The sequence below is a fragment of the Mastacembelus armatus genome, chromosome 5 (genome assembly GCF_900324485.2).
Source record: "Mastacembelus armatus chromosome 5, fMasArm1.2, whole genome shotgun sequence".
NCBI lineage: Eukaryota > Metazoa > Chordata > Actinopteri > Synbranchiformes > Mastacembelidae > Mastacembelus > Mastacembelus armatus.
The window spans coordinates 1,398,230-1,418,450 of record NC_046637.1 but is presented as its reverse complement, the minus strand read 5'-3'; the positions used below and the strand labels follow the sequence as shown (position 1 = coordinate 1,418,450).

The 20,221-nt window shown below is 41.3% G+C and overlaps 3 protein-coding genes across 3 annotated transcripts; 2 read left to right on the top strand and 1 right to left on the bottom strand.

Annotated features, from left to right (window-relative positions):
- The first annotated feature begins 250 nt into the window (after window positions 1-250).
- dynlrb1 (dynein, light chain, roadblock-type 1) lies at window positions 251-2,423 on the top strand. Its single transcript, XM_026307115.1, has 4 exons — window positions 251-374; window positions 668-743; window positions 1,174-1,341; window positions 1,793-2,423. Exons 1-4 carry the CDS (start codon window positions 372-374, stop codon window positions 1,834-1,836), a joined length of 291 nt encoding a protein of 96 aa, XP_026162900.1. The 5' UTR covers window positions 251-371; the 3' UTR covers window positions 1,837-2,423.
- A 3,945-nt stretch (window positions 2,424-6,368) lies between these two features.
- map1lc3a (microtubule-associated protein 1 light chain 3 alpha) lies at window positions 6,369-14,999 on the top strand. Its single transcript, XM_026307680.1, has 4 exons — window positions 6,369-6,565; window positions 9,145-9,200; window positions 10,771-10,877; window positions 12,668-14,999. The coding sequence occupies exons 1-4, from the start codon at window positions 6,526-6,528 to the stop codon at window positions 12,828-12,830; spliced, it is 366 nt and encodes a 121-aa protein (XP_026163465.1). The 5' UTR covers window positions 6,369-6,525; the 3' UTR covers window positions 12,831-14,999.
- A 730-nt stretch (window positions 15,000-15,729) lies between these two features.
- Window positions 15,730-19,998, bottom strand: eif6 (eukaryotic translation initiation factor 6). The gene is made up of 7 exons (XM_026308070.1): window positions 19,925-19,998; window positions 19,589-19,725; window positions 18,757-18,842; window positions 18,482-18,657; window positions 18,043-18,219; window positions 17,353-17,537; window positions 15,730-16,635 (listed from the first exon to the last, which is right to left on the bottom strand). The coding sequence occupies exons 2-7, from the start codon at window positions 19,693-19,695 to the stop codon at window positions 16,626-16,628; spliced, it is 741 nt and encodes a 246-aa protein (XP_026163855.1). The 5' UTR covers window positions 19,696-19,725; window positions 19,925-19,998; the 3' UTR covers window positions 15,730-16,625.
- Window positions 19,999-20,221: the final 223 nt, after the last annotated feature.

Here is a 20,221-nt window from a genome sequence, read left to right as displayed (position 1 = left end):
ATCAAACAAAGAAAAAGAAACTTTGCTAGTTGATTGTAACGTGTACTCCCAGAGCAGAGCTATACTGAACATATAAAACAATATAGAGTTCTGTTCTGTTCATGTTCTAGTGTTGCAGGAAAGTTTCAGAAGAACAGGAAAATAATTCTCCTCAATGTGGTGACTAATAACACAAATCTAGAATAAAAAAATATCGATGAGGACTACGCCTTTAGGGGGCAGCAGTCCAACAAACAGGATGTGAGCTGCGGTAAAGCACCGAAGAAGAAGAAGAAGAAGCTGTTTCCCCGGAAGTTTACCTTGGTTGCCTTCTCTGTTCGCTTGTGAGCTCGGAGACCGATTTGTGACAGATTTCTCCTCACACACTGAGAATGGTACGATGCAATGGCTGCTTTCTGCACATTTAATACACGTGTTCATGTTTCTGCCGTGACTGTTGTCAGTGTGCAGTTTTCTAAGAGGGATTTTAATCAACTGCTAGCCGGGGTTAGCTTGTTTATGCTAGCCGGGCGTTGTCAAGTTAGCAGGGTGTTGGAAAAACAGCTTATGTTTGTCCTCATGTCGTCTGTCCTCATATAGTCTGTCCTCGTGTCGTCTGTCAGTCCCTGTGAGTCTACAGTCACTTCACTACAGACTTAAATTAAAACGATGCTAACTCATGTTTCAGGCTGAAGTAGAAGAAACTCTGAAGAGGATCCAGAGCCAGAAGGGGGTGCAGGGAATCATCATCGTCAATTCTGAAGGTATTATTTAGTATTAAAACCGAATATTATCATGAAGAATCCAGTTTTAACATTGGTGGGATATAAATAACAGATATAAAATATGGGAAGTCTAAAGCCATGAAGTTGTTTCAGCTACAGTTTTCTTCAGCTGAATAAAATGAATTGGTGCAAAGTCTTTTCCAGTTTAGTATCTTAAACAAAATGAGTGAAATTCACTTTGATATCCAACAGATTTAAATTCTGACAGATGATAAATGCACCTTCTGTAAGAAAACTAGTATGATTGACACTACAGCTTAGAGGGAAATATAATTTTTACTCAAATGATACTGAAAATGACACTTTAAGTGATTTAAGCTTATAAAATACAGTCCACTAAGAACAGACCATTTCAGGCGGAGTTAATTTGCATATATGTAAATGAACCCTTTCACCTCTTTTCCTTTAGGAATCCCCGTCAAGACGACTCTGGACAACTCCACCACTGTGCAGTACGCAGCTCTGATCCACCAACTGGTGATGAAGGCCAGAAGCACCGTACGAGACATCGACCCCCAGAATGACCTCACCTTCCTCCGGGTCCGATCCAAGAAGAATGAGATCATGATCGCTCCAGGTGAGAGGAAAGGAAATAACTATTAGGATTTCAGGAGTAACAGGAATCTGAGTCTGTAAAAGCATCTGAGTCCCAGACGTTACTTCTTCTATAAAATGGCTGATTTTTTTCTGTAGTGCATCAGGTCATAATTGGGGGAGAGAAAAACAAACAAAAACCAAAAAAAAAAAAAAAACTGTATACATTACACATTAGGAGAAATGTGGAGAATGCTGAAACATGCAGCATATACAGGGCCACATTTTTCAGACAGCATCTGTGAAATTTGTCTTTGTATTTGTCAAACTAAGTTCCATTACTTTGAAATATTTTGTTTTGAATTTGATAGAAAATAGCCCTATTTGTGATTATGAACCTCAGTAGTTGTTTAGTATGTGTTGTCATTTGCTAAATTTGTTTACTGTGAACATTTTTTCATCCTCATTTTAATATTTTACTTTTTTCCTTGCAGATAAGGACTATTTCTTGATCGTCATTCAGAACCCCTCAGACTGAAACAGAAGAAAGTGCTGTCTGACTCATTACTTCTGTCTTTCATATTTAAAACAGCCAAACACTTTTTTTGTCTTGCTAAATCAAAAGAACTTGTTTTACCAGAAGCTCTTAATGCATTTGCTGTACAAAGTAAACCAGGATCTGAAGGTTGACAAAACAAAGATGGTAGATCCTTATGACAGTCAAAGGCCCAGCAGGCAAATTAATTTTTTTCCCCCCATGTTGTAGCATTCCAGACATACTGTTTGTGACTGTTTATTTCATGCCACAGGTGTTTTAGCAGGTGTGATGAGCTGCTTTAACACCTATGGCAGAATAATGAAGTTTCAAGCTGGACCAGTGCATGTGTATCTGCAAAGCACCCAGTAAACAAGAGAGAGGCCACAGCTCGTCCGTGTTTGTGGATGTTCTTTTTAATTCTATCTTAATGGAAATCTTGGGATTGTTATTTATTGTTTCTGCAGACAATGCAAATTGAAGTACAGTATTTCAGTGGCAAGAAGCGAACACTACACACACTGCTCTTGTCCTTTCAAGTTTCTGTTTGTTATTTGTAACAAATTGAGAAATTAAAAGTCAGAATGGTTTTGTGTGTTTTTGTTACTGTATAAATTAAGTATTTACAGTTTTGGGGAGAGTTTTTCCTCAACCTTTACTACTTTACCATCAGACTAAAATGTGAAATAAGAGACAGCGTAACATAACACCGAGCTGAAAGAATAGAACTGTTTTACTCTGTTGTCAGGGTGAACTGAAGACACACTAAGGTGTGAATGTACATCACTGCAGCAAGTTAAGAGCTTCAACCACTGCTCAGTTTTAAATTACTATCGTCAGTAGGACAATCTGGAGTCCTGTACAGATCAATTCCAAGCAAAATGATTTACATTTGAGGAAGGAAATGTTTCAAGTATGCAATTATGGAATAAAGTGCCTTCTGCAGAGCAGGATAAAACTTAATATAGTTGGTCAAGAAATCCTTTAAAAATGTTTAGTAAGCACAGTTAAACCAAGCTGGTGTAAAACAGTAGTCAATACAAATTACAGAGCAAACAAAAACTAACCATTGATTACAGCTTGGGTCTTATTTAAGACATCTTCAATATTGCACTACCTCATACTTCACAGTCAAACCTTGGACTTTTTCCTGCTCTACATTCATCTGATAACTTTAGTTCCCTTTCAGAATCAGATGGATCCAACAAAATACAGTCTGATCATCAAACTTTATTGATCCCTGGGGGGAAATTCCCAAGATACCCAGCAGTATGGAAAATACTTCAAATTAGAAGTATATAAGGTAGTTAACGTCAGCTACCCAGCGGTATATAAAGTACTTCAAATTAGAAGTATATAAGGTAGTTAACGTCAGCTACCCAGCGGTATATAAAGTACTTCAAATTAGAAGTATATAAGGTAGTTAACGTCAGCTACCCAGCAGTATATAAAGTACTTCAAATTAGAAGTATATAAGGTAGTTAACGTCAGCTACCCAGCAGTAAGAAAAGTACTTCAAATTAGAAGTATATAAGGTAGTTAACGTCAGCTACCCAGCGGTATATAAAGTACTTCAAATTAGAAGTGTATAAGGTAGTTAACGTCAGCTACCCAGCGGTATATAAAGTACTTCAAATCAGAAGTATATAAGGTAGTTAACCTCAGCTACTCAGCGATACATAAAGTACTTCAAATTAGAAGTATATAAGGTAGTTAACGTCAGCTACCCAGCGGTATATAAAGTACTTCAAATTAGAAGTGTATAAGGTAGTTAACGTCAGCTACCCAGCAGTATGGAAAGTACTTCAAATTAGAAGTATATAAGGTAGTTAACGTCAGCTACCCAGCAGTAAGAAAAGTACTTCAAATTAGAAGTATATAAGGTAGTTAACGTCAGCTACCCAGCGGTATATAAAGTACTTCAAATTAGAAGTGTATAAGGTAGTTAACGTCAGCTACCCAGCGGTATATAAAGTACTTCAAATCAGAAGTATATAAGGTAGTTAACCTCAGCTACTCAGCGATACATAAAGTACTTCAAATTAGAAGTATATAAGGTAGTTAACGTCAGCTACCCAGCGGTATATAAAGTACTTCAAATTAGAAGTATATAAGGTAGTTAACGTCAGCTACCCAGCAGTATATAAAGTACTTCAAATTAGAAGTATATAAGGTAGTTAACGTCAGCTACCCAGCAGTAAGAAAAGTACTTCAAATTAGAAGTATATAAGGTAGTTAACGTCAGCTACCCAGCGGTATATAAAGTACTTCAAATTAGAAGTATATAAGGTAGTTAACGTCAGCTACCCAGCAGTATATAAAGTACTTCAAATTAGAAGTATATAAGGTAGTTAACGTCAGCTACCCAGCAGTAAGAAAAGTACTTCAAATTAGAAGTATATAAGGTAGTTAACGTCAGCTACCCAGCGGTATATAAAGTACTTCAAATTAGAAGTGTATAAGGTAGTTAACGTCAGCTACCCAGCGGTATATAAAGTACTTCAAATCAGAAGTATATAAGGTAGTTAACCTCAGCTACTCAGCGATACATAAAGTACTTCAAATTAGAAGTATATAAGGTAGTTAACGTCAGCTACCCAGCGGTATATAAAGTACTTCAAATTAGAAGTGTATAAGGTAGTTAACGTCAGCTACCCAGCAGTATGGAAAGTACTTCAAATTAGAAGTATATAAGGTAGTTAACGTCAGCTACCCAGCGGTATATAAAGTACTTCAAATTAGAAGTATATAAGGTAGTTAACGTCAGCTACCCAGCGGTATATAAAGTACTTCAAATTAGAAGTATATAAGGTAGTTAACGTCAGCTACCCAGCGGTATATAAAGTACTTCAAATTAGAAGTGTATAAGGTAGTTAACGTCAGCTACCCAGCAGTAAGAAAAGTACTTCAAATTAGAAGTATATAAGGTAGATAACGTCAGCTACCCAGCAGTATGGAAAATACTTCAAATTAGAAGTATATAAGGTAGTTAACGTCAGCTACCCAGCGGTATATAAAGTACTTCAAATTAGAAGTATATAAGGTAGTTAACGTCAGCTACCCAGCGGTATATAAAGTACTTCAAATTAGAAGTATATAAGGTAGTTAACGTCAGCTACCCAGCGGTATATAAAGTACTTCAAATTAGAAGTGTATAAGGTAGTTAACGTCAGCTACCCAGCAGTAAGAAAAGTACTTCAAATTAGAAGTATATAAGGTAGTTAACGGCAGCTACCCAGCGGTATATAAAGTACTTCAAATTAGAAGTGTATAAGGTAGTTAACGTCAGCTACCCAGCAGTATATAAAGTACTTCAAATTAGAAGTATATAAGGTAGTTAACGTCAGCTACCCAGCAGTAAGAAAAGTACTTCAAATTAGAAGTATATAAGGTAGTTAACGTCAGCTACCCAGCAGTATATAAAGTACTTCAAATTAGAAGTGTATAAGGTAGTTAACGTCAGCTACCCAGCGGTACATAAAGTACTTCAAATTAGAAGTATATAAGGTAGTTAACGTCAGCTACCCAGCGGTATATAAAGTACTTCAAATTAGAAGTATATAAGGTAGTTAACGTCAGCTACCCAGCGGTATATAAAGTACTTCAAATTAGAAGTATATAAGGTAGTTAACGTCAGCTACCCAGCGGTATATAAAGTACTTCAAATTAGAAGTATATAAGGTAGTTAACATCAGCTACCCAGCAGTAAGAAAAGTACTTCAAATTAGAAGTATATAAGGTAGTTAACGTCAGCTACCCAGCAGTATATAAAGTACTTCAAATTAGAAGTATATAAGGTAGTTAACGTCAGCTACCCAGCGGTACATAAAGTACTTCAAATTAGAAGTATATAAGGTAGTTAACGTCAGCTACCCAGCGGTATGGAAAGTACTTCAAATCAGAAGTATATAAGGTAGTTAACATCAGCTACCCAGCAGTATATAAAGTACTTCAAATTAGAAGTATATAAGGTAGTTAACGTCAGCTACCCAGCGGTACATAAAGTACTTCAAATTAGAAGTATATAAGGTAGTTAACGTCAGCTACCCAGCGGTATATAAAGTACTTCAAATTAGAAGTATATAAGGTAGTTAACGTCAGCTACCCAGCGGTATGGAAAGTACTTCAAATCAGAAGTATATAAGGTAGTTAACATCAGCTACCCAGCAGTATATAAAGAACTTCAAATTAGAAGTATATAAGGTAGTTAACATCAGCTCAACACACACAATAATCATCAATAATTAGAATCCAATAATATCTGGTCCATTCATGTGAAATGGGCCATTCTGCACAATGAGTACTTTTACTTTGGATACTTTAAGTACATTTGGATGATGATACTGTAGTAAAAGTACATAAAAGTAACATTTGTAATGCAGGACTTTTCCTTGGAACACAGGATTGTAGTATTTCTACTTTTACCTCTGCTCGGTGTAGTAACATGTACTATAAAACCAACATGGTGGTAATAACGGGTCAATAGCGGGTAATAAATGGTGAACGGCCCCTTTAAGCCCAGAGGGTGACGTCATCGGCTCGGTTTACAGGCTTTGTTTGTCCGGAGCAGTTTCGGCCTCAGACTATCCGGAGACACCGGAGGAGACGCTCGGTTCGGACCTGCCCGCTCTGCTTTGTGACCGGGTTCTGTTGTAACGTTATCGGGCCGAGGGTGTGTAGTCACGGACAGAGATGCCGTCCGACAGACCCTTCAAACAAAGGAGGACGTTCGGTAAGAAGCCCGGTTTAACTAACGGTAACGGTAGCTGGGTGCTACCTAGTTAGCTAGTTAGCAGCCTGTTAGCCACCCAGCTAACCAGTCTGCTGACCAGTTAATGTTGTTACTGTGACTGGGTTTACTGGGTTTGAAACGGACGGGATTTTAAGGCTCAGGTCGGTACCAGTTTGGGACAGAAGCGTCTGGGCGTAAAATAGGAGGAGTATTTATTTCATACTGTACATGTCGAGGTAAATAATGGTTAAAAATATTAACTAAACTCTAAACTAAGCCGTACTCTAACAGCCAGCAGGTTCTGCTTAGCCGCTGATGTTCCGAGGCCATCTGGGTCAGTCCCTAGCTAGCCCGGCCTGCCATTAGCAGCTTCCCCAGCCCTGGATTAGCTGGTGCAGCCAGTTCAGTGTTTGCTTATTACAGGAAAAACAACATGTGCTGACACATTATCCCAGCACACGTGTTCAGGTGCTGATGTTGTAACCTGAGGCCAAACGGAGGCCCCTGAGCTGCGCAGGGAGGGGCCCAGGATCCATTGCATAACCTGAGCACACAGAGAAATATGGGCTAAAGGACAGAAAACGCTTCATTTGCTGTGTTGTAGTGATGAAGTTCAGTGAAATGATAATTAATGATGATTAATTAATAATTAGGACTCATCACTGAGATCAACACAGCTCTCCTCTGATAATCAATATGTCATGTGCATGTTCAATGTACATTTAGTTTCCATATTGAAGGATGGTCATGCACTATAATGTGAGCCGTCTGAGCTACTGTGTCATGTTTATTTATTTATTTTCTATTATTACATCATTTATAATGAATATAATATAAAGTCGTTATTAAAACTACAAACTTCCCTCCTGGGATCAATTCTCTAAATAACTATATACCTTGCATTAGTCAGTGTAGAGTTATGTTCTCTCAAGCAATAGTTACAGCATTAACAGTGCTATTGTACATATGAAGTCAGATATATCTTATAAAGTTGGGATACAGCATAAGAGGACTCAGGTTACTGTGTGGGCCTTGGCCCAAAGTCTAATTTTACTGCTTTGAGTCGCAGGAATGATGGAGCCAGTTCATCAAATACGACATTTTTAAAGCAGCAGATACTTTAACGTGCTGGAAAAACAGGAAACAGATCTATCTAAAACAGGATTTTAATACTGGATTGTTTTATGTGTGGTGGCTTTTAAATTTAAGGCCGATTGTATCTTTTAAATGTGTTTATAACGTAGTAATTAGCATAAAATATTCCTAGAGTCACAGGAGGAAAACCTCCCCACACCGAGACAAAGGAAGCATTCATGTGACTGGTGTGCTTTAATGCCGTCTGAGCTTCTTCTTTTTTTTTCTTTAAGAGGACAGGAGGCTCTTTAGAGAGAACAGGGCATGTTGTAAAACGAGACAATAAGGTGGCAAAAATATTGCAAAGTTCAAAGTCAAGCAGGTGAAGTGAAGAGAGAGGAACATTAGGAATAGAAAACAACTTTTGCACACAATTGATGTGTGAAGATGAAATGTAAACTGAGTCCATGTTGCTCTGCTTAGACCACAGCGGTAAAGACAAAGACATGAATGTTCTGCTAATTATAGTAATATAATAATGCAAGGACAAACAGGTGTGCTTCTCATGCACTGAAAACCAGTGGGGTCCTCTGCCTTTAAAAATATCTTTATCATCAGGAAAAATCAGCTCATGTTTTAATGGTAAATGAGTTTATTTTGAACGGCCTACATCCTGCTTGGATCTTTCTGCTAAAATTTGTTAGTCATGCCAGATAAACTGACCTGCGAGTACTCCACAGGGGGATTTTCATGTATTTTTCTGTTTACATAATACATTTTTATTTACAAGTATCACTGCGCACAGGCACTACATCATAAATTAAACAGATGCAGACGGCCAGGAGGCGGACGGTTACAGTGCACAGTGACCTCCACAGATCAGCGGCAGTGATAAAAGCGAACAGTTCGTTTCTTGGATCAAAATTTATTCTCTGCGAGTGCTGGGGTGTGGATAACATGGACACAAAAGAGGTTTCTCTTCCAGCAGACTCATTAAAGAGCCGAGCTGTGTCTGGACTCTGGTTCATCGGCTATTTTATTTACATCAGAATGTATGTCGGCCCCTGTGGACTTTCTACCAGGAACCAAACCTACAGTAGTTCAGGCAGACAGACCAGCAGCAGGGAGGGGACATTAGGCTTTTACATCTATATTTCCAGCAAAATTATGGTATTGAAAAGGGAGGAAAATGATTACCAACTCTCAGCTAAATTGTTTTTTTTGTATTATGGTTTCTTCTTAATGGATGCTTCAGACTGCTTAATTTGAATAAATTGAATTTAATTTTTACTGCATCAGGGCTTGTTTGTCCTCCGTCCTGAAAGAACTACAGTCTCTGTGATGGTGTTTTCTCAGGGTATAGTTACATGTTGAACTAAAAAAGCCAGGATCAGACTGTTAGCAGCAGCAGAGGAATCACAGCTTTTTATCTGGTGAAGTCAAGCTGACAGTGTTTTTCCTATTTAAGCTTCTTGTTGATGGATTGTGTCTTTTGTTACCCACAGCTGACCGCTGCAAAGAGGTCCAGCAGATCCGTGAGCAGCACCCCAACAAGATCCCTGTAAGCTGCCGTTCCAGTCTGAGTTCACCACACACACACACACACACACACACACACACACACACACACACACACACACACACACACACCTCACTGCCCCATAATACTGCACCAGTGATCCATGTAGCCTGTCAAACACTGCTGTGTGCATGGGTGCATTTACATACAGTATGTTCATGTTTCTAGCCTTGTGATGGACCTGTGGGTACTGAAGTGCAGGAAGCAGCAGAGCAAGACAGACATATCATGAAGTGACAATATTTACCAGTGAAATAGCTCTGAGTCGGTGTGAATTTCATTTTGCGTATCTATGAGGCCTGGTGCATCATGTCTATACGAGGTGATAACACTGAAATTAATTAATTGAATTAATCAAATAAGCCAAATTTAATATGGGCCATCTCTTAAAAGAAGATGCTTATTCATCTTCATATGAAGATCTAGGTAAGACTGATACCACTTTCTGTATATGGTGGTTAACTTGGCTTAGCTTAAAGAGGTGGGGAAACAAAACCCACTTACCAGTGTTTCTAAAGCCAATTAACACATTTTATCGCTCTTTTTTTATAATGGAGTCCCAACAAGACTCACTGTGCCCTGTTAAGTCCTACTCTGGCACCAGCCGCTAACCTAACCCTCTTAGGCCGTTATCTAAGCTACCCAGCTGCTGTAGCTTCACATTTAACATAAAGACACAATTCACATCTAACTCTCTGCAAGAAAAAGAACTGCATTTCTAAATATGCACTTCTCAGCTATTTCTGCCACTTACAATACAAATAGTAAGTACATCTACACGTATTATAACATATACCTGCAGCTGTCGTCTCATTTTAACAGTAGAAATAGAAGTAAAAGTCCATTCAGAATCCCACTTAAATAACACAGAAGTATTATTAACAAAATGCACCTAATGTGCATCATATAGCCAAATCATAAGTGCTCATTAAGGAGAAAGGCCTGTTCCATAATAATATTTATTATTGGATTAATATGTTCCTCACTTTAATGTTGCAGCAGGTGGAGCTAAATTTAGCTGCTTTAATTTCTTGTGAATTGTGCTCTTAGGACCAATACTGTCTTATTTTATATTACTCCCAATGACCAAAAATATTGTGCTGCTTATACTTTACGGTCATAAATGATTGATCTGAACCTGCAGAGTGATTTAAGTAAATGGACTGGTTGGGACAAAGTGTCCAGTCCAAAGCTAGCGTTAGCTGACTAAGGAGTAAATGTATGAGTCCAGTAGACGCTCTGGTTCCTGCTAATGTGACTCAAAGCACTAACGTTACCCAAAGCTCCACTTCCTCCCAAATCCACATCAGATTCATTCAATCCAAAGGTCCAATAATGACCATGCTAGGTGGCTAATGCTACCAAACCAACAGGTTAGCTTTAGATGCTAACACATCCAGAAGGAAGAAAAAGCCAAAGCCATGTTAACCAAGGAACTAACCTGTTGGCTCTGGCAGCCACTGGTTCCCACTTTGAGCTGCAGAAACTCCTCCATGAGACTCAACGCAAACACTGTGGAAACTAACCGACTGTTTTCACTGATGTGCTGCAGGTGATCATTGAGCGGTATAAGGGAGAGAAACAGCTTCCTGTGTTGGACAAGACCAAGTTCCTGGTTCCAGACCACGTCAACATGAGTGAGCTGGTCAAGATCATCAGGTAAACAAACATGCGCTGTCCCAGCATGTGTGTTTGGTTTGTGGGTATATATTTGGAGCTGTGTGTTAGCATTCATGCATCTTAACGCTCTAAATACAAGTAGTATCCTCTTACTTCTTGTAAAGTTACATGGATTGTTTAAGAGAAAACTGATGTAGTTTCATTAGAAGATTAAATTTTATTAAACTTTCACCAGTAGGAAAGTTCATGAAAATGTATTTATGAATACCTAAAGAAGCAAAAAAAGCTTTTCCAGGTCCTCAAATGTGACATTTATTGTAAATGGAACATTTTACGGTTCAGACAAAAATGGAAAAATGTAATGAACATGTTCTAGTTTCTAGATAAATCGTTGATGAGAAAATTAATGGCAGATTAGTGTTTCCCTGATGCTGAATGAAAACTGTAGTTTGCAGAGCAGGTTGTACTCTGCATGTGTTCAGGCTGCTCATTATTTCTTGCAAGTGGGGAAAAAAAAACCAAAACAAAAAATCTTGACTCTGGAGTTGAGGTGTAAATATGAAAAGCTGAATACTACCAAAGCCCTGTTATCTCACAATCTGAAGTGGAAGTCCTCTTTATTAACATTTCAGTTGTGTGATAGCTACAATGGAAGGAATCAAATTTAAAAGCAGCCTGTAGGGAGGATTGACCAGCGCCCTATTATCATATATTATATTCAGAATATTCACCAGTACAACATCGACCCATCATTGTGGTAAGTACATGGATATTAAATCACAATACGGTGGTTCTGAAACACTCACCTGCTGTCGACTGGAGGTGTGGCAGGGCGTCATGCTGCTGGTTCCGGTGTGTTCCAGCAACAAGCAGGTTTCTCAGCGAGGAAAAAGTATAAAACATCCACAGAGACTTCAAAAACTGATCCTGCAGAATAATCCACTTCCCCAGCTTCTATGTTATGTTCCAAACACTAATTCATCAGGACAAAGAAAGTTAAATATACAGGTTTCCCCTCTGCTCACACATGAGCTCACACAGGTGTGTGTTGGTTTGCACGTCAAAGCGCCCACTTGTCGCTCTTCCATTGGCCAGCACCTTTCTGTCCCAGCTCACTCATTGGCCATCGGTTTGAATTCCCGCTATGGTTTTCTGAACAAACACCCAGGTGCTTCATATTTGGCTAACGATGCACGTTAGCTGAACTGCTGCTTGGTGGGAACGTGTTGTTCCCGCTCCTGCAAATACTATCAGAACCCTGACATCCCTTTCAGGCCTCAGCTGATACTATAGGACTAGCAGTGACAGCCGTGTCTGTGTGACCTGTAATATTTTCCCTCAATGAGTCGCGATGCAGTGGGAACAGAAAATCTGAAAAGTGGAAGAAGTGTTTTGGCTGATGACAGAAAAAACATTTGTATTATTAGATGCAGATGAATTCCTGTTTCCACAGCAGCCTGACTGCTCATGTGACAGTTGCCGTTCTGTTGCAGAGGAGGAATAATCAGCAGAGGGGAGAGACCCCAGGCTCAAGGCAATCCAAACAGTCTGTCATTCTTTACACCAAAGTGCAGGGAGCAGGCAGGTGGAAGGTTCTGTGGTGCTGCTTTCTGTTTTGGCTCACAAACACTAGAGCTTTGTGAGAATTTGGTCGTAACATTTGCATCTTCAACACAAATAGTGGAGAAACATGAAATCAGAGTTAAAACCAAATCTGAAAAGACTGGAATAAAGAGTCAGACTGAAGTGGCTGTGGAATAAAGAAAGACCTGAGGGGGTCATTTCTGAGGACACAACACCTAACGTTTGATCTGACTTGTTCCCTCCAGGCGTCGGCTGCAGCTGAACCCCACGCAGGCCTTCTTCCTGCTGGTCAACCAGCACAGCATGGTGTCGGTGTCCACCCCCATCTCTGAGATCTACGAGCAGGAGCGTGACGAGGACGGCTTCCTCTACATGGTCTATGCCTCGCAGGAGACCTTCGGCTGCTAGGGAGGGAGTGGGAGGGCGAGCGGGACATCTTCGGGTGCTGGGAGGTCTGGGTGGGAGGGAGAGGATAGAGAGGGAAGCTTGAGGGGAAAAAGAAAGGATATGTGGTGTGAGAGCCAACCAGAAACCATCAGACCCCATGATCCACTCCACTTAGTCGCATTGCAGGCCCAAGTAGCAGCACCCTGTCAGTCAGTGTACATGTAACAGACCCCCCTGTCCCTCGCTCTCTCTGTCATAGGTACCCTCTTCACATTGGTCAGTAAGTACAACACTAGCTACAAACGCCAGAGGACATCCTGTGTGTCTCCCCCGCCTAGAAACCAGAATCACAGCTGCAATAGTTCGGACTTTTATTTTCTCTCTTCTTCTGGCCCCGTGCAGACTGAGGTCTCTTTATTTTGAAAGGGTGGGACAAACCAACCAATGACCTTGGAGTTTGGATGCTGTGTGTAAAGTTCCACAACAGCGCTATTGATTGATTGACTCATTTTCATCTTTAAAACTACACATATACACAACGAGCTAAACTTGAAACCAGGCAGGCGCTTGTCAGCCACAGGTCAGGATGTAATTTGAGGCTCAGTGAGTCAGTGGACACAGGTGAAAGCACAGCACAGTTTCGTCAGAACTCAGTAATTCAGTGTCAGTCTGTACTGTCATTATGACGACAGCAGTAGTACAGTGTAGAAGAGTCGCAGTGATTATTGTTTTTTACCTTCTAATGTTTTTTAACTCACATTTGTTTTGTTTTTTTTGTTTGAGACATTAGCAGTAGTTTAGTGTGTGTGTTTCATAGCTGGTCCTGAGTTTGTTTCAATCACACATTTACCATCAGCCTGATGCTCAACTCGCCAACTCGCTACTGAGTAGCTGGCAACCAGGCTAAAAATGACTAATATTGGAAAGTTATTCACATTTACACTAATTTTACATGTGCAATATTCATCCCTTCATGCCTCTGCAGGTTTGAGCAGCAGCACTGGTGGCTAACGCTGTTCATCATTTATCATTTGTCGGCTCACTGCTGCGCCCCCTCCCACCGTGAAGCTGCTGTGATAAACTAAACTGCACAGTGTCGGGCAGGTCAGCAGCACGTCAACAACACCTCATAAGCACAGTACACCTGTAGCATCACTACTCACCTGTCTTCCTGCACAAGGCTCCCCACACGTTTAACCACAATCAGGTGACGCAGATTTAAGGGCCAGTCCAGTAGATTTTAGGCAGATTTGAGTGAAGACACGAGGGATGCCCTCTCCAGCAGGCGTAGGGACAGATGCCTGCTTTTCATACTTCCAGAAGAAGTGTGTTTCTAAGAACAAAATCAATGCGGCACATGAGAACGTGAGCAGGTATCTGGCTTAAAGCCGCTGGTTATGAGTGGCAGCACAGGGGGGGGGGGGGGGGGGGTTTCTTCTCTGCAGAGGCAAACCAGTCATTTACACGGGGAGGATCACAGGACGCTTCTGTTTGATACGTGATCTTTTTCTTTCTGCGGGCCTGGACAGCACAGGGAAAAGCCAATAAATGATTCTGTGTATTGAGCAGAGCTGAGGTGAGCTCTGCTGGAATGTCATTCCTCCAGCGAGAGGCCGAGCTCCCCTCCTGCCTCGTGTCCCACACACTAAGATCACAGCTGTCATGGTAGAGTCCAGCGTTAGACATGAGAAAATGTGTTTCATGTAGGAAACGAATGAGCTTCTTTTGCACATAAATTAATACCAATATTAAAAAAGTTGGCATAGACGTTTTTTTTAGGAATTACTGTATCTGTATAACTTCTCTCTTTTTGTATCTGCTCCTCTTCTCCGTTTGTCTGCCTTTGTTTAATAAGACAAAAAAGTTGCGATGCACTACAAACTTTGCATGTTTTGACATTTTTTTTAAAATATATATTGATTTTATGCTATAAATATAATTGTACTGTTTTATTTAGGGAAAAAAAAATCATTTTAAATGTCTCCCAAACCAAAACTGAAACAAGTGTATGTGTATGTTTGAAACAAAAAAATGTGTGTGCGTATAAACGATCGTATAATCGAGCTGTATCACAAAGTGTGTTTTCTTTAGGCTTCCTCACGTCGTCTTTGTTTGGGGGGTGTGCATAGACGCACTGCTACAACCTTACTCAAAGTTATTTGCCAATAAATTCAGAAACGTTGCCTTTAATGTGTTTTTCTTGCCTGTTCTCTGACGTGTGAAATGACGTGAAGCTTGTATGAGAAGGAAAGTGCATCTCAATAAATTAGAATAATGTGAAGTTCATTTATTTCAGTAGTCCAATTGAAAAAGTGAAACTCCAGTAATTTATTAACTCAATACACACAGGTACAGAAGTATCAGCAAATTGTAAATTGTAAATTTAAATACTTGAAAGTACTTTGCTTCTTAATGTCCCCTGTGACTGGGGGTTGGGTCCCACTAAAGGGTGTCAAGATAAATCCTAGGGGCCCTCAGATGATTGAGAAAACTAAACTGTCATATACAAATACAAATAAAATGAATCTGAAAACACTACAGTTGGTAAACAAATGTCATGAGTAAATGTAATACTTCAGTGAAAAGTAGCATAAAACATAAGTACTAAAGTACATTAAGAATGGTACTTTAAATGGACGTTACTTTCTAATACTGTTTACATTCTCACATTACTGTATATCAGTTTAATCTGCAGGTATTTTCTTCATGAGCCCACTGGTCTATAAAGGTCAGAACATGAAATATGGAAATATGCTGATCACAAAACACAGAAGGCTAAGGGCAGAGACAGGCTGGAGCCTGAGAAATCATTGATTTAGACTGAAAAGATCAATCAATTAATCGTCACGTCTTCATTCCACCGCGATCGTTTCTGATCGGACTGGACATCTGTAGACACCTCAAAAGAAAATCAAACCAGTGAAAAGAGGGTGATTTATTTTATTTTACAGTGAGATCGTACAGAAACATTCACGGAGAAAAACCGACGTCTCCCAGTCTGAAAGACCAGAATCACATCAGATCTGCTGCTTTTCCTTCAGACAGGCCCATGTAAACACCACCCCCCTGTGTATTGATCACACTGTGCTGTGACTGTCAGCGTGTTGGACATCACAGCATCAACTCAAACCTCAGAGCTCAAACTGCTCAAAGTTCATCAGGTGCCTCTTCAGACAAAGTGTCGCTCTTAGACTTTCACTAAGTTTTAAACAAACCGAAGCTTCAGCTCATACACTTTGACAGAAAAGCAGCAGCAGGTCCTGTTCCTCCTGCAAGAGGGGATCCAGCTGACCCCCTTCACCCAGCAGGGTTAACGATTAGACCCAGACCAGAGTTTAGACATGAATAACTTTCTTTAATGACACAGGCACAGAAATAAAAGTGACTGGATTCATTCTCTCACACACACACACACACACACACACACCATCTCATTTCTGTAACTGTTTCACCTTCTAGCAAGACTTCAAAGTTAGCAGCACATGAGCAACTTCTAAGTTTCTGGACAAGTGATGTTCTCCACCAGTGCCAGCTTAAACCAGACATGAGGTGGTGGATGCACAGCTTTGTTCTTCTTGCAGGAAACATGAATGAGGTGACCAGAGGAAACGTTCTAGAGATTAAACCAAAAAAAAAAACAACACAAAACAAAAGGTAGAGAATGAAGAGGCTGCAGGAGGGCGCTGTGACCTGAAGTGGGAGAAAGGTGTTTGTGCAGATGAATTTGTTTCAAGTTGAGAGATGATGTCCAGCAGCTTGTTGGCTTCATGTGTGAGAGCAGGCGAACCACAGCAGAGCTCCTTGGCGGCAGGAAGCTTACGACATGCTGAGGAGAAACAGAGCAGAGAGGAGACGTTCAGATCACCGAGGTTTTCACGGTTTAATGTTCCTGTTACTTCCAGAGGAGACAGAGGACACACTGACTGTTCTCCTAAATGAACTGATTTTAGTTCCGGGGAAACAGAAAGCAGAGGCAGCAATGAACAAACAGAGCAGTGGAACATGCAGCTGAGTGAGTCTCAGTAACTCATCCCCGACTGAAGCCCACAGCGACACAGACGATCAGCCTGCGTCTGTTTTAAATTCCTACATCGTTCCTTCGACACAGGTTGTGTAAACATAGACAATACACAAGTACCACAAGTAAAGAGCAGCAAAAGGGCAGATAATCAGGTGTGTGTGTGTGTGTGTGTGTAAAGGTAGTAAAACGAGTGACAGCGGTGGTGAACCCAAAAGATGATGGGCCTCAAACTGCAGAGACACATTTCTCAGGCTGTGAGAAAAGTGTGTGTGTGTGTTGGCGGTGTGTTATGAAAACGCCCTAATGAGTCACAAATGTTGCTAAGGATGAGTGTGAGTGTGTGTGTGTGTGAGTACAAGAACAAAAGATGTGTTGTTACAAATTCTGTTCATTTAATCGACTTATATTGTGAATGAACCAAACACACACAACTGGTTCATCAGGCGAAAGGAAAAAAAGATAATCTGGGAACAATTAATGTTCTCAGAGCTTTAGAACTGGGGTTATCCAGATTTTGATCACCTGTCGATGAGCGAGTCCCTCATGCTGGTGGCGATGGCCGAGGGCTGTGCCGTGTCGCTGAGCCTGAAGACGCTCTCGATGACCGACAGCTCGGTGCTGGTGGTGTCCAGGCCACAGAACGCGCACCAGTCGTTGACCACCATCCCCGCCGCGATGACCTCACTGCCCCGGTTCACTGTGCCGGCCTGAACAGAAGTCAGCCTTACTGGTACGGAACAAGTTCGCCTCATGGTTACCAGCTGGTGTTAGCATGTTACAGTGGTGCTGCCAGAGCAGCTGCAGACTCCTCATAGAATAAACAACTCATTTTGTTGTGTTGCTGACTGATGCAACCAGACGCTGAATAACTGGGTTTACTCATGTCCAGTCTCCCACTGGTCCAGCACTGTGGACTGTGTGCAGGACGCCCCACAGGCTGGTCTTTGTTTTTGTTTAGAAAATAAAACAGACCGCCTCCTTATGACACCCTGGTCATAATTTCACCAAAACTAGAGAAGAAACTGAAAACATTCCTGAGACTCACTTTCTTAGTGTGAATCCTCAGACTTAACCGTTTTCGACTGAGTAAATGTCTGACCCACAGACACATCTGGCTCATGGGACACTGAAACAGAAACGTGTCCAACAGGAAGAAAAAACAAAGTGCACCAACTGGTTCTCAGCAGGAACGCTGTCAAACCTGTCACTCACCACCAGAGGAACCTGCAGCAGAGACGACAACTCGTCCTGGTCTTCTATGGACGTCTTCGGGTGGACGAGGCCTCCCTGGTTGCTGAAAGCGCAGTAAGAACCAACCAGGACCTGCTCTGCTATTGTCTGACGGAAAACCTCCACCTTCAGAGTGTCTGCAAGGATCTCCTCCGTCTCCTGAAGGGACCAAGAGGAAAAGTCACATTTCCCACTGAAGTGGCACAAACCAGCTGTTCTCAGATCAGATCTGGGCCACTTGCATATGTGGACCTAGATCAGATTCCCATCCAATGTGTGATTGTGCCTGTCGTCGGTTCGATGAAGGCACGGCAACTAATTAAAACAGACACCAGTGAGGCTGAAACATTGAAATGTTTGATATTTCAGTGGTTTAGCAAAATGACGTGCGGGTCAGCTGAGGTGCACAGAGGTGTCTCACCCTGTCGAGGTCGGGGTGGACCAGGGCGACGTAGTCGTTACAGGCGATGACGTTACCCAGCGCAGACAGCCTCTCCTCCACCCTCTGGAGCCTCACCGTGTCCGGCAGGCAGTTTCTGATGTGCTGCAGCTCCTGGTCTGTCGTGTTGACGGGCACCAAGAGGCCGTGACGGTTCCCTGATCACAGGATGAAGAGAAAATGAACCCAGAAGAGACATTCATGTATGTGTGTGTATGTGTGTGTGTGCGTGTGTGTGTGTTCCAGGTGGTACTCACCCACACACATCCTCCCTATGATGCGACAGCCTGCTATAGATGCATGAACCACTGGGATGGTTTCTGACAACTCTCCTTCAAACACACTGCAGTTACACAACAACACAAAGAGACAACTGGTAAATAATAAATCAACACATTTTGTTGCAGTGACAAAGAGCATCTTCACTTTACTTCAGTCTTCACTGGTGGTTATGGATTAACGTTCTACGGAAGCTCTGAACGGACAATATTTCTCTCACTCCTTCTGATACTGTTTTATAACTGTTTATTTATTGTTTTATATTTATTGGCGCTGTCTAAGGATGAATCCAATTTCAATGTACATGTTACAATGACAAAGATGTTTCTATTCAAAGCAACAGACCAGTCTGAATAAACATGTTCAGTCCAGGTGAAGGAGAAACACCTTAAATAACCGATGTGGTCCCATCGCTCCTTTCAGAAGGTTCCTGCTGAATAAATCCACCTGCTGTGGATGTGGGGTCATAGTTTAGAAACTGGACCAGGCACAGCTGGTTAACCCATCCTGATAGTTACCCATCCGGCCACAAAGCTGTGCTGCTCTAATGGATTAACATTTGTTCTTGACACCAAACTTGAACCCTCCTGGCTCTGTAGTCGGCCTGTACTCCCTAATCCCACTTGGCCCCCAGGATGTTTGTTCTTGCCTCTTTCTTCCATGTGACACATGTTACACCGGGATGGCATCAGCCACCGGAGCTTCAACTGGGATCAGCCCAGCGGAGCCTCGTTTTTAGCCTCCATGCTACCCGAGCCGACTAAACCAAGCTAAAGCCACGGGACAGGTGTGTGAGGAGCCAGAACGCACCTGTAGAAGTTCTCGGAGCCCCCGATGGCCACCAGGCAGTACGTGTTGGTCAGTTTGGCGAAGCAGCCGATCTCGTTGTTTTTCTCAAACGATGCTCTCACAGCCATGATGACGAAGAGGAGGGTTCACTTCTGATCCTGGAACAGAGGAACAAGCTTTATTTACCGAATCGTTAGCGGCAGCTAGCTGGCTAACTAGCTAACTAGCTAGCTGCTGACTAAAAGTTAGTTGTTGAGCAGCCTGACAGTCCAACGTGTCAGATTAACACACGTGTTATCACCAAAACACAGACGTCTCCTTTTTAACCGCTCACATTTAGCGAAAACAGAAAATTACCTGAGAGACGTTCGTGGCCTCCGAACACGCGTGCTGCTTCCTTCACGTCCTTCACTTCCGCTTCAGGGTCAGCGTGATGACGCAATGACGTACATGCGTATTATTTGTTTATCCCTCAAAAACTTTTACTGAGTATAAATATGAATCAATATCCTACATAGATTATATAGGTTGTATCAGAACACATTAAAACAGTCGTTGAATCAGTTTTTTACCTTTTATTTTTTACTTTTATTGCATCTTTTTAATGTTATTGTTTTCAGTCAAATAACAAAATGAGGGAGAAGGAAAAAACAA